The 10933-nt window shown below is 38.1% G+C and overlaps 1 protein-coding gene across 8 annotated transcripts in view; it reads right to left on the bottom strand.

The window, feature by feature from the left end:
- The window catches only part of BBX (BBX high mobility group box domain containing), a 317543-nt gene that overhangs the window by 40196 nt on the left and 266414 nt on the right, over positions 1–10933 (bottom strand). For all 8 annotated transcript variants that reach the window (XM_045286176.1, XM_045286175.1, XM_045286179.1 and 5 more), the window contains one exon: positions 856–1864. In XM_045286176.1, the coding sequence (XP_045142111.1) occupies positions 856–1864 (1009 nt within the window). The remainder of the gene's footprint in view (positions 1–855; positions 1865–10933) is intronic.

Below are 10933 nucleotides of genomic sequence, written 5' to 3'. Positions count from 1 at the left end.
TTTTTTCATTATAGTGTAATTCAATGTGTGAAGCTGTCACCTACAATGTCATTGCCATCATATCATTGTGCTGCTCAGAAGCGTCTGTCTCCATGGGTTCAAAGCCACCAGACCCCCCACAAGCTGTGTCTGTGTGTGTGTGTGTGTGTGTGTGTGTGTGTGTGGTGGGAGGGGAGAAGGCTTTTAATTGTGTGTGCTTAAAGACCCATTGGAACGACATCCCTAGAGAAGGATGCATTCCCAAGAGCTCGTTGAAACTACGGCTCTCACATCTCGTAAGACAATTTACCTAGGCATGAGGTAGTCCTCTAGCCAGATAGGAGACTTTTAGGTAGATGAATTTTATGTGAAACACTATCTGTGGAATAAAAGTAGACACACTAACTGCTTCCTGGATGGATTGCAAAGAATCATTCACTTTAATGATCTCTCCGGCTGTCCAATGCAAAGGGCCTGGTAACCTATTCCCTTCCGTAATCTAAAAGTCAAGATTAGACCAAGTATACCTGCTTGATTCACGAATATTTCGTTCCATCAGTTTGAAAGCCAGCTCCAACCATTCAACGTGGATTTATCTAAATAAGCAGCAAGTCCATACCACTCACAAAGAAAGCTTGAATTATTTTGATTATCTATTTCCTCAGCTCTACAGCTCCAAAAGGAATACAAATATACTGAAGGAGTCTAGAAAACCTGTTAAGTAGACAGATGTGTACGATAAGTCATAGAGAACTGTTCAAGGGTAAGATGTTATTTTGATAGCATATTGCTCTGGAAGCTGTTCTTAGAATAGGTGTCAAGAGAGATTCACCTTGGTCTTTGTACTCCCTTTGCAGGACGGTAGGTACCACTTACCTCTGTCAACATTGGCTCGCAGAGAGGTGAGCATGCCCTCAGACACCAGGGTTTTGTACAGAGCACCTTTGCAAGACCTCTCGGATTTTCGGGAGCCACACGCCTCTATTTTTCTGTGACAATCACTGTCCTCGGGCTTGGCCTGCCCTGATAGGCTGGGTGGTAGTGCATCCTCCGTGGGGGTCAATGGCTCTGCTTTTAAACCCTCTGGCACCTCACCAGGAGTGTTCTTGCTGGCAGAAAGACTAATGAAATCTGGAGGTCTTGACTCTTTGGTAGTGTCTGAGAATTTCTCCTTTGACATTTTCTTTTCTCTTGACTTCACTTTTTTCTTTGGTGGCTTGGCATCCAAAAGGCTCCCCTTGCCACTTGAGGATGGGCGGACCTTCTTGCGAGGGGCTTCTCCAAGCTTCTCAATGCCCCAGTCTCCCTTTGCTACAGCTTCAATGGTGTATATGACACTCTCAATGTCGGACTCGGAGGACTGCCTCTTTTTGCAGGTCTTCTTGGGTGTGGACTTGTCGTTTCCATGTCGATCCATTTTGCTTTTCTTCTTCTTCTTCTTTAGCTTTTCGGGTTTATTTAATGCTGTGGGGTCATCAATGATCATGATTCCATGAGGATGGTACACGTGACCCTTTCGAGGAGGAACATCACTTATGATGATCTTGCTACTGGCCGAGTACGAAAAATCAGGGAAAAGACCACTCTTTTGATCTTCCTCGAATTCTTCCTTTTTTATTTCTTTGGGGTCTTCTATTTTTATAGATTTCATGTCATCCACTTGCAGCACCTCAACATTTCTTACGTCCTTTGGATCTCTGACATTGTCTTTGGTGGATTTTTCAAATTCTGCTTCCTTCTGCAAGTTGGCATCCTCTCTTTTCTCCATTTTTATTTCTCTTTCTTCTTTTCCCCTTTCCAGTTCTCTAATTCTTCCACAACCAGGTTCTTTTGCTCTGGGTAGCTTTGATTCTTCTACTTTCAGTCCCTCTGATGCCAGACACATCTAAAAAGTTAAAACACACATGGGAGAAAACAAAAGTAAAGAAATCCTTAGTCCTCCATGCCAGAAATTAGTCTAAAGTTTTAAATGAGGCACCCTTTATTAAAAATAACAAAATAAACGTCAAACTTTATAACAGTGAGTCACTTCTGCCAAAAGAATTTAAATAATTCAAACGAATAAAAAGTTTTAGGTTGTATGAGCTACTCATTGAACTCCAGATAAGCATATAGCACAATTCTAATTGTCCAGCCTATCAGAAGTTATTTCCATGAAAAATAAGCTTTGTCAGAATGAAAGAGGAGGTAGAGAGGATTTGAGATCTGCTTTCCAAAGGTCACAGACTTAAAAACGTTACATGGAACAATCTCAGTGTGCCAGAATCCACACGAAACTAACGGTTTTACGTGAAAAGAGAAACAGACTACCATGCTAATAAAATCATCCACGCACTCTGCTGGGATATTTGCCTTTTCCTCTTTCCTGATATGAGGAGGGAACCAGCCAACACTATTTTCCTACACATTTGAAGTTAGAGCTGACATGATGACTCCCTATACAACTACAGAATCCATCAGTTAATGAAAGAAAACGGTGTGGGTCCACGTATTCTTATTCACAATCTAAAAACCTCCGCAAACAGCAAAGTGCTCCATACTAATTTAGTGATCAATTCAATCGGAACTAATTTGGCTACAAATTCTGCCCTGAAGCAGTTTGATGTCTTTATATTTCACTTTATCTTTACATGTGACTGTTCACATGATTTTCCTATGGGATTAGTCATATATTTAGAAATGCACTGGGAGATTCTGTAATGAAAAGATATAAATACTGTAATTTTTTTCTCTAAAACACACAATTCCAGAACACCAAAACATATTTAGCCCCAAGAGATTTGGTGAAGGCTTGATGCCGTTTTTAATTTTAAACTAAAACTCCTAAAATTTCACATTAGACAAGACATTAGAGAGGAAATTTGCCATCTTTCTCTCCAGCTCCCTGGTTCCTTGAAATTTCCATCTAATGCAGTTTTCTAGAAGGGGAAATTGCAGCTTATTTTAAAATTCCTTTTTAATACTTGGGTTTTCAATTCATAAGCTCTTATTGCACAAGCCTCTGGAGAACACTACAGTTCCAATGATCAGTAAGACCTGGCTTTGCCTCTAAGGAATCCACTAAAAGGTTAATGATGCTGACTGGGCCAAGGGTAGCACAGGAATTCTTTGCCATCCTTATTTTAAGTTGTATGAGCAAGATAGAGGGCTAAATATTGGATTGCTATCCAAACACCAAAATCAAGCACATAAAAAGGACCCTCCCTATTTTAAATCACCATTTTATCAAGCAGCCAGGTCTCCAGGGACTGTTATCATCTGCAAAACTCAGTGACAAATCTTTCTGTGAGAACTATGCTGCACTGACTAAGTCTGGAAAGAAATGGGTAAGGGGATGGAGAGAGGAAGAAAGCGAAAGTTCAAAACAAAACACACCCACAAAGCACACAAGCCAAGAACATCCAGCTGTTGAGCTTATTCATATTAAAGATTCATTATGGAGTCATCTCCTTTGGAAACGCACGCGAGTTAACTTGTTAGACCTCAGCAAGTGGCTACGAGGACTGAGAAGTTCCTTCTACCAAACAAGCAGTAAACAGGATAGAAGCAAAAGGCGGTCTTAATTGGATATGTTTACTCTCCCCTACATATTTCATTCTCTTGGGAACCTTTTTTTATATCAATTTTGAAATAATTTGTATTTTTCAATCTTGGTTATACTAGCTCTTCATGAACAACTATCCCACTTAGGAAAGGAATATACTAGCTATAGAAAGCAGGCTGGAAGAGCACGCTCCAAAGTAAATTTTATGAATTTTCAACCACTATCACTTTGTGGCTTTTAATAAGTCATTTCAAGGACCTTTTCTTGTGTAGGGGCTGGTTTTTAAAGCGTATACTGACAGCTTGCATTTGCACAGGCTCGCCTTAGCAAACCTAATAATACTTTGCAAACTCTATTCTCTGCTCAAATATATTTCAAAATGATTCTCCTCATCACCCCTGATAAGATTCTAGAGTTAGGAATGAAATGGAACAAATGCGGACATTCACTCTGGGAATGTATTCTGGGAAATAGCATACTATTTCTTCTGTAGGTAATTACACCAAGCACTCCCCATGCTTTACTTCCTTGTTTCAGCCTCTTAAGAGTTTTTTTTCCCCTCACAAATGGAGTATGTTAATCTTAAATTATAGGAAAAACAATTACATTGCCACGGATGAAACTGTAAAACAAACAACTTCAAATCAAAACTATAAATTACATATCTACTCATTGATCAACTCATCCAAATCAAGCACGAGTCAGATGCTCTTGAGTTGGATGCCACTCCAGGGGACATCCAATTTAATCTTCTTCCTGAGACAGGAATTCACTTTACTTCAACTCGGAGAGTTAGGTAGCCAATGTGTGCATAAAGATATCCATTATTGGGTAGTTTGTTTTGAATTTTTTTAAAAAGTAAGCAAAAATGAGCAATGAGCACCCATTAAGAGTGATGAAAGAATGTGGAAATGGACAGCGGTGATGCTTGTATAATATGAACGCAATTAATGTCACTGAATTGTATATAAAAATGTTGAAAATTGTCCATTTTTTGTTTTAAATACACATTCCTAATACTCACCACGGTAAAAAATTGGATAAATTTTTTCATCAACATGTAGATTCTATCAACTGGTCTTTATTCTTTGATCTGAAATCATACAAATTATTCTCTCTCATGTACAAGAATTTCAAATTCTTGAAGACAGTTTTCATGTTCTGTAAGTCTCTTATGGTATAATCTTCTCAGTTTCCTGAACAGATCATCAGATATGATGTTCAGAGTAAGAATGAGTTTTATTGAAATGAACTAGGTTGATGACCATGCAATCTATGTAGCTTGATTACGGTCACAAGATGTTATCTACATAGCTTAGGCTCGAACTCCACGTTTACAACAGAGATTGTGAGACAGGCTAACAGCGCCTCCTGCAGTAGGTTGCTATAAGGCCAGGGAGAACAAACGTTACACAATTTGCAAATGGCATATACGGGTTGTAATGGTTGTAGGGTGATAATGGTAACAAGGGTTGAGGACAATGAATGCTTCAACTCAGCAATATCATTCTTTGATTACTTTGCTAGGTTTGCTATAACACTAGATGAGAAGTAGTACTATTTGTCAGTTGACGGACACTACATATTTTTAATGGGGTCCTGGGGTTAATTAGGGTTGTTTTTATACAGACACATCATACTTCTGGCTTGAATTGAGCTCGTGGTCAATTAATATTTTGAATGTTTCCCTTTCATGATTAAAACACTCATAAAAACTAGAGCAAAAAAAGAGATTCCTCAATAGGATACAGAGTGTTTTATTTATTTACAAAATCCACAGCTAACACCATACTCAAGGGAGAAAGGCAGAAAGCTTTATTTCTGAAATCAGGAACAAGACAAAGATGTCTCTGCTGATTAATTATGTGCTGAAAATTATAGCCAGAACAATTAGGCAGGACAAAGAAATCAAGGTAACTATATTGGAAAAGAAGAACTAAAATGATCTCTATTTGCAGATGACATGATCCTTGTAAATAGAACACCCCCTCCCAACTATTTACAAGAACTAGCAAATAATTCAAAGTCGCAATATTCGGAAAAGGAAATGAAACAAACAATTCTATTTATAATAGCTAAAATAATAAAGTATCTAGGAATAAGTTCAACTAGGGAGTTAAAAAAATACATTCAACACATTGCTGAAATACGTTAAAAGAGGATTCTAAACAAAGGGAGACATCTTGCATTTATGTGTTGCAAGACTTATTAAGACACTACCTGGAGCAATCTGTAGACTCAACACCATCCCAATACAAAATCTCAACAAGTCTTTGCAAAAACTGAAAAACCAACCCTCGGATTCACACGAGGACACTAATAGACGAATCAATCGCAAAGGACTGCACACTGGAACAGAAGACAGGGTGTAGGACACGTAGAGACTACGGGTTACAGCACATTTGAACCCCACCCACCCCCAAATTTTTTTCTGAGAAACTTGATAATTCCATTTCATCTATATCTATGAGCTCAAACATTACTAGAAGTAATATTAAACAGTTGCTAGGAATTAATTTGTATACTTTAGGATTAATGTACTTAGCCTTTTGAGAAAAAAAATTTCCTTGTCTTGTGAAGTTAGGAGTGCTAGTGGTGAAGTAGTTACACTTTGGGCTGCTAACCACAGGTCATCAGTTCAAAACCATCAGGCGATCCGCAGAAGTCTTTGTACTCCCATAGAGAGTTACAGTCTCAGAAACCCACTGGGGCGGTTCTACCCGGTGCTACAGAGTCAGAATCGACTTGATGACAATGCGTTTGTTTTTATTGGTTTGGAGTAGTTTCCCCCCATTTTTCAACTTGTCCAACATTACCATGAGTAAAACGAAATCTTATTTGCAAGGTTTACCAGTATTCTACAATCTGGACTTTTGGCTGTGGGAACTTGAATATACCGTGACCACGCTAATCCAATCCAATCCAATCCGTCACTCGTCAGTCAATTCTGACGCACGACGACTGTATAAGGCAGAGCGCCCCGCAGGGTTCCCAGAGCGCTGGTCTTTGTGGAGGCGGATCGCCGCATCTTTCTCCCAGCGAGCAGCTGCCGGGTTTGAACTGACTGACTGCGCACTTGGTTAGCAGTCCAGCCCGTGGCGACTGCACCACTGGGACTTCTTTGTATAACGAAGGTTACGCTAGCTTCTTTGGAGCAGTAATTCCCAAAGAGTTTGAAGCACAACTCATCTGAATACGAGGTACCCTTGAAAATGATATTAAACACTAAATGAGATAAGCACAAAAAATATAGCACAAAAAACCCAAAATGTCTAACCAGTTGCTGAGTTATTTTTTTTTTATTTTCAAGCTTCCATGTTAACTTTGTTTTTTAATATTACTTTAATAACCACATTTTAAAAATTGTGAATTAGGTGGGGGATTTTCCACTTCTAACTTCAATTTAATGAGGGAGCTTCAAAAAGCCCATAAAAAATGGAGTTAAAATACTCTTGAAATTTTTCATAAACTTTGTGAAGCCCCGTTGTATATACCCAACTTCCCCCCACCTTCCCTTTAATTCAGGGCTGAATATAATTTTCCCAGTCCCTCTTCTTCAAAATTATGGCATAATAATAATCATATCATTTTACTTTTGTGTTGCAGTTCTCTGCTTTTGCTTTTGTTGGCTTTAATGTATCTACTCTGAGACTTCAGTAAACTGTAGATCTTAATATTACTGTGAGGTCCATTGAGTTATAAATGTATATCATTAGAACACTGCCTTATATAGGACATGTTAGCTATTCTTATTAGCAGTATACCACTTATCTACAAGTATCAGTAACAGAGTTCCTTGGCCTTGGTGGACTAACTGCTTTGGCTCTAAGTGTTCATTCTAGGGTTAAATGATTCTACATGGAAAAAAAATAGATTTAGGAAGATCTTAAATCAGTTATCTGTCAAGAGGCAATAATTCTTAATAATGTTTCTAAACTTCTGGGTACCAATACTTTTAAATATATTTTGAATACCAATACTTTGAATGTTATACTTAAGAATGTGTATACAAACTCTATTAAGCACATGCACGTGGACGTAGACAAAGATAAGTACTAAACAAATATAAAAGAACATAAATTGATGTGAACTCAAGGGAATAAAATGTCATTGTGGGAAAAACAGGCTTAATGCCTGTTATTCTTAATAGCGGGTTGACTGTTAATTAAGCCTTGAAACAGTACATGCCTAAATAAATGCCAATTTATGCTTCTATTATTTTGAAGTCGAACAGTAATCTTCTTTAAAAGGGAAAATGTAAAACCTTAAGGATACCTTCTGGATGGAGCGGCTGTATTCAAAGAATATAAAATGCTAATGTTTTTAATGGAATGGTGGGCATAAACATTTGGTATCTATTGTTGATTCCCTGTGGACACGCTGTCTTTAACTGTTGGGTGCTAATCTTATTTCCTAAAAATCATGTTTTAATAGACAAACTCAGGGACACAAAGTATATCTTGTTCATCTTTGCATTCTTCAAGAATATCATAGGAGCCTTATAAGAGAAGGAAATGAACGGATAATTGTGCTAAACTGAATGGTTCATTAATTCTGAGGTAATTTTAATGAGTTTAAAATGAATTCTGATTCAGACCAGGAAAGAGTTACTTTATGACTTTATGAAAAACAAGGCTAATTATGGCCATTCCGATTGCTTTGCTAGATCAGTAATCAGCATCCCTGGCTACAGGTCCCTCAGAGTACCACAGATACTCACTAATACCTACCTGTATTACAATTTTACCTCTGCAAACTGAAACCACAGTGGGACTTCTTACTGGGGGTTCTCAAGAGTTCAGCGACACTGTCAGGTTCAGTCCACCTCAGCCAGCGTTTGTTATGGGGACACACTCTGAGACATAATAATGTGCGCATCAAGCTTTTATCTCTGAATCAAAGACACTTTTAAATGCATTCCTTTCTACAAATGTGAGATATTGATTCATTTGTTTAATGTGTCCAGTTTTAAAAGGCTCACTGAAATGATGAGTGAAAAGTAATAAATCGTAATACAGATAAAACGTAGTACCACAGAAGTAGACACCATTTGGCAGGTACAAACAAATAGGTAAATGGTTCCAATATGTACCATATTATTTCACTCTTAATTATACTTCTCTTTTGCTGTCTGTTATACGGGAGTCGGCTAGTAAAACAACACAAAGCAAAACAAAAAAACCCAAAAAAACTAAGGCAGTGTGACAACAGACCCCCTGACACTAATCAAGAAGTTTCCATTTTGAAAAATCTCTTCTTCCTAGTACAAAACAAATGTTTTGCAGCCAACGTATATTTACAATCATTTTTGTACTGGCTTATTATCTGCCAAAACAGTGTACACATAACCTTAGAGTGGCATTTAAGCAGTGTTTTCCAAGGTGTGCATTTCTCCCATAATTAAACAAAACAGCATGTTTTGGCCATAAAAATACACAATGGCTGGTGGTTTCTGAGAGGAAAAAAAAAGCACTGCTGCTAAGGAAATTTGTGTCCCCCATCGTGAGAGAGACAGCTGGTCACATAAACAATGGTCAAAGCTTCTCAACACCGGAATCTGGGTGTATTAAATGTGTTTGCTGTATAAGACAATCTGCTAAATTACTGTAAAGATGTTAAATTTAAAGCCACACTAATTAAGTGCATTCCTATAGCTCAGTTCTTCCAAAAATTAAGCCAGTACAACTTGGAGTGAATTAACAACTTTAGGAGTGTTCTAGAAAGGATATACAACCGTGTATAAGAAAGGAAACACCCTGCATTCAAATAAAAGGGGCCTTTAAGGGTGTATTTAGGATGAAAATTCATTTGTACGATGATAGGGTAGGAGAGCTGAGGTGATAACTGCAGACTGATGTTTTAGGCTTTCCCCCCACCCCACCCCCCATCTGTTGGGCGTAACTTTTTCTTCCTGAGTTACAATAGGATGGAGAGCAGAATGCGCATCAAGAACATACCTCAACCACCACCACCATAAAACGTGTGAACTTACATAAATATGAAAGGTATAGGTGTATACATGTGAGTATGACTGAGCAGGTACATATATGTGCATAGATAGATGTATTTATAGGCAATACAACTAGGTGAACACATGCATGCACAACCATAGAGGTAATAAACCACACAGAGGTCACAGGTATGCATCCTTCTTAGACATACACAACATCTTTTAAGATTGGTTTTCTGGATGTGAAGATTTAGGTTCCACATTAGTCTTGTGAGACAAATCAGTTAAATGGCAGAATACAGTTTATAATAGTTTCAGCATCCTCTCTCCCTGTCCACTGCCACTGTGTCAGTTCTGACTCACATTGGCCCTACATAGAACTACATATTCCTTTGAGGTTCTGTGGCTCCACATCCTTATGGGAGCAAAAGCCTCCTCTCTCTCCTGTAGAACAGGTGGTGGGTTCGAACTACTGACCTTTCAGTTAGTCCAGTGAGTAAGCCACTTCACCACAGGGCTCCTAACAGCACTAACACTCAATATGAATCATGTATTCATCTACTCTGATACCAGAGGAAGTAGAGGGTGCCCAGCTGCTACTACCAACCATTCTGGTCAGGTTCATGAGAGATAGATCTTTATAGAGTCGGGGAGTAATTTGGAATAAAATGAAAATTCTTTAAAAGTCCACACTTAGTGGACCCACTAAGACTGAAGGACTCCCCAAGACTAATATCCTCTGATACACTTTAATCTTAATGAGATACTACACTTTGAGGTCAAAGTTTAGGTAAATAACAGATTGGCTTATAGAGACTGTACCTGCAAAGAAAAATCATATATAGGAGTTCAAATGGTCAAAAATGATACTACAGCTGAAAAGACAAAGGAGTAGAGGAACTAGAGTAGTGGAAATGATATAATCAGAATGGACTGAATGAGAAACATGTCACATTATGAAAAATGTAAACATCACTGAGTAATCTGTGTAGGGATTGTTAAATGAGAACCTAGTTTTTTGTGCAAACTTTTACTAGAAACACATATTCTAAACAGAACAAAACACGAGGTACATCATATACATACACATACATAAAGAACACACAAGATCACAGCAGAATATAATAAACACAGCCCCAACTCAATCAAATTCCATCCATAACTGGTAGTTGAGGGGGATGCTGATGTTATCGGATAGGTCACATCCAAGCAAAAGTATTCATAGTATTTCAAACTTCCTACCCCCACCAATTTTTTTCCTTTATTTTTTTCATAATTAAGCTTTGTTTAAGATTTAATTTGTATGATTCCATGAGATCTAATTTTAATTAAACTCTCCCCTCCTCCCCGGATAACTTTGTGAGAAAAGCTAAGGTTTGTGTAAAGATTGTCTTCCTTTGGTTCCACCAGATCTATAATTCTGTTTGCTTATACAGTGAACCCTCGCCACTTCGCGCTTA

This window comes from Echinops telfairi, unplaced genomic scaffold, assembly GCF_000313985.2.
Source record: "Echinops telfairi isolate 266 unplaced genomic scaffold, ASM31398v2 ScPeMD7_6;HRSCAF=24_0, whole genome shotgun sequence".
Classification (NCBI taxonomy): domain Eukaryota; kingdom Metazoa; phylum Chordata; class Mammalia; order Afrosoricida; family Tenrecidae; genus Echinops; species Echinops telfairi.
Note: the sequence above shows the minus strand (reverse complement) of the source record. Positions and strands in the feature narration are given on the sequence as shown.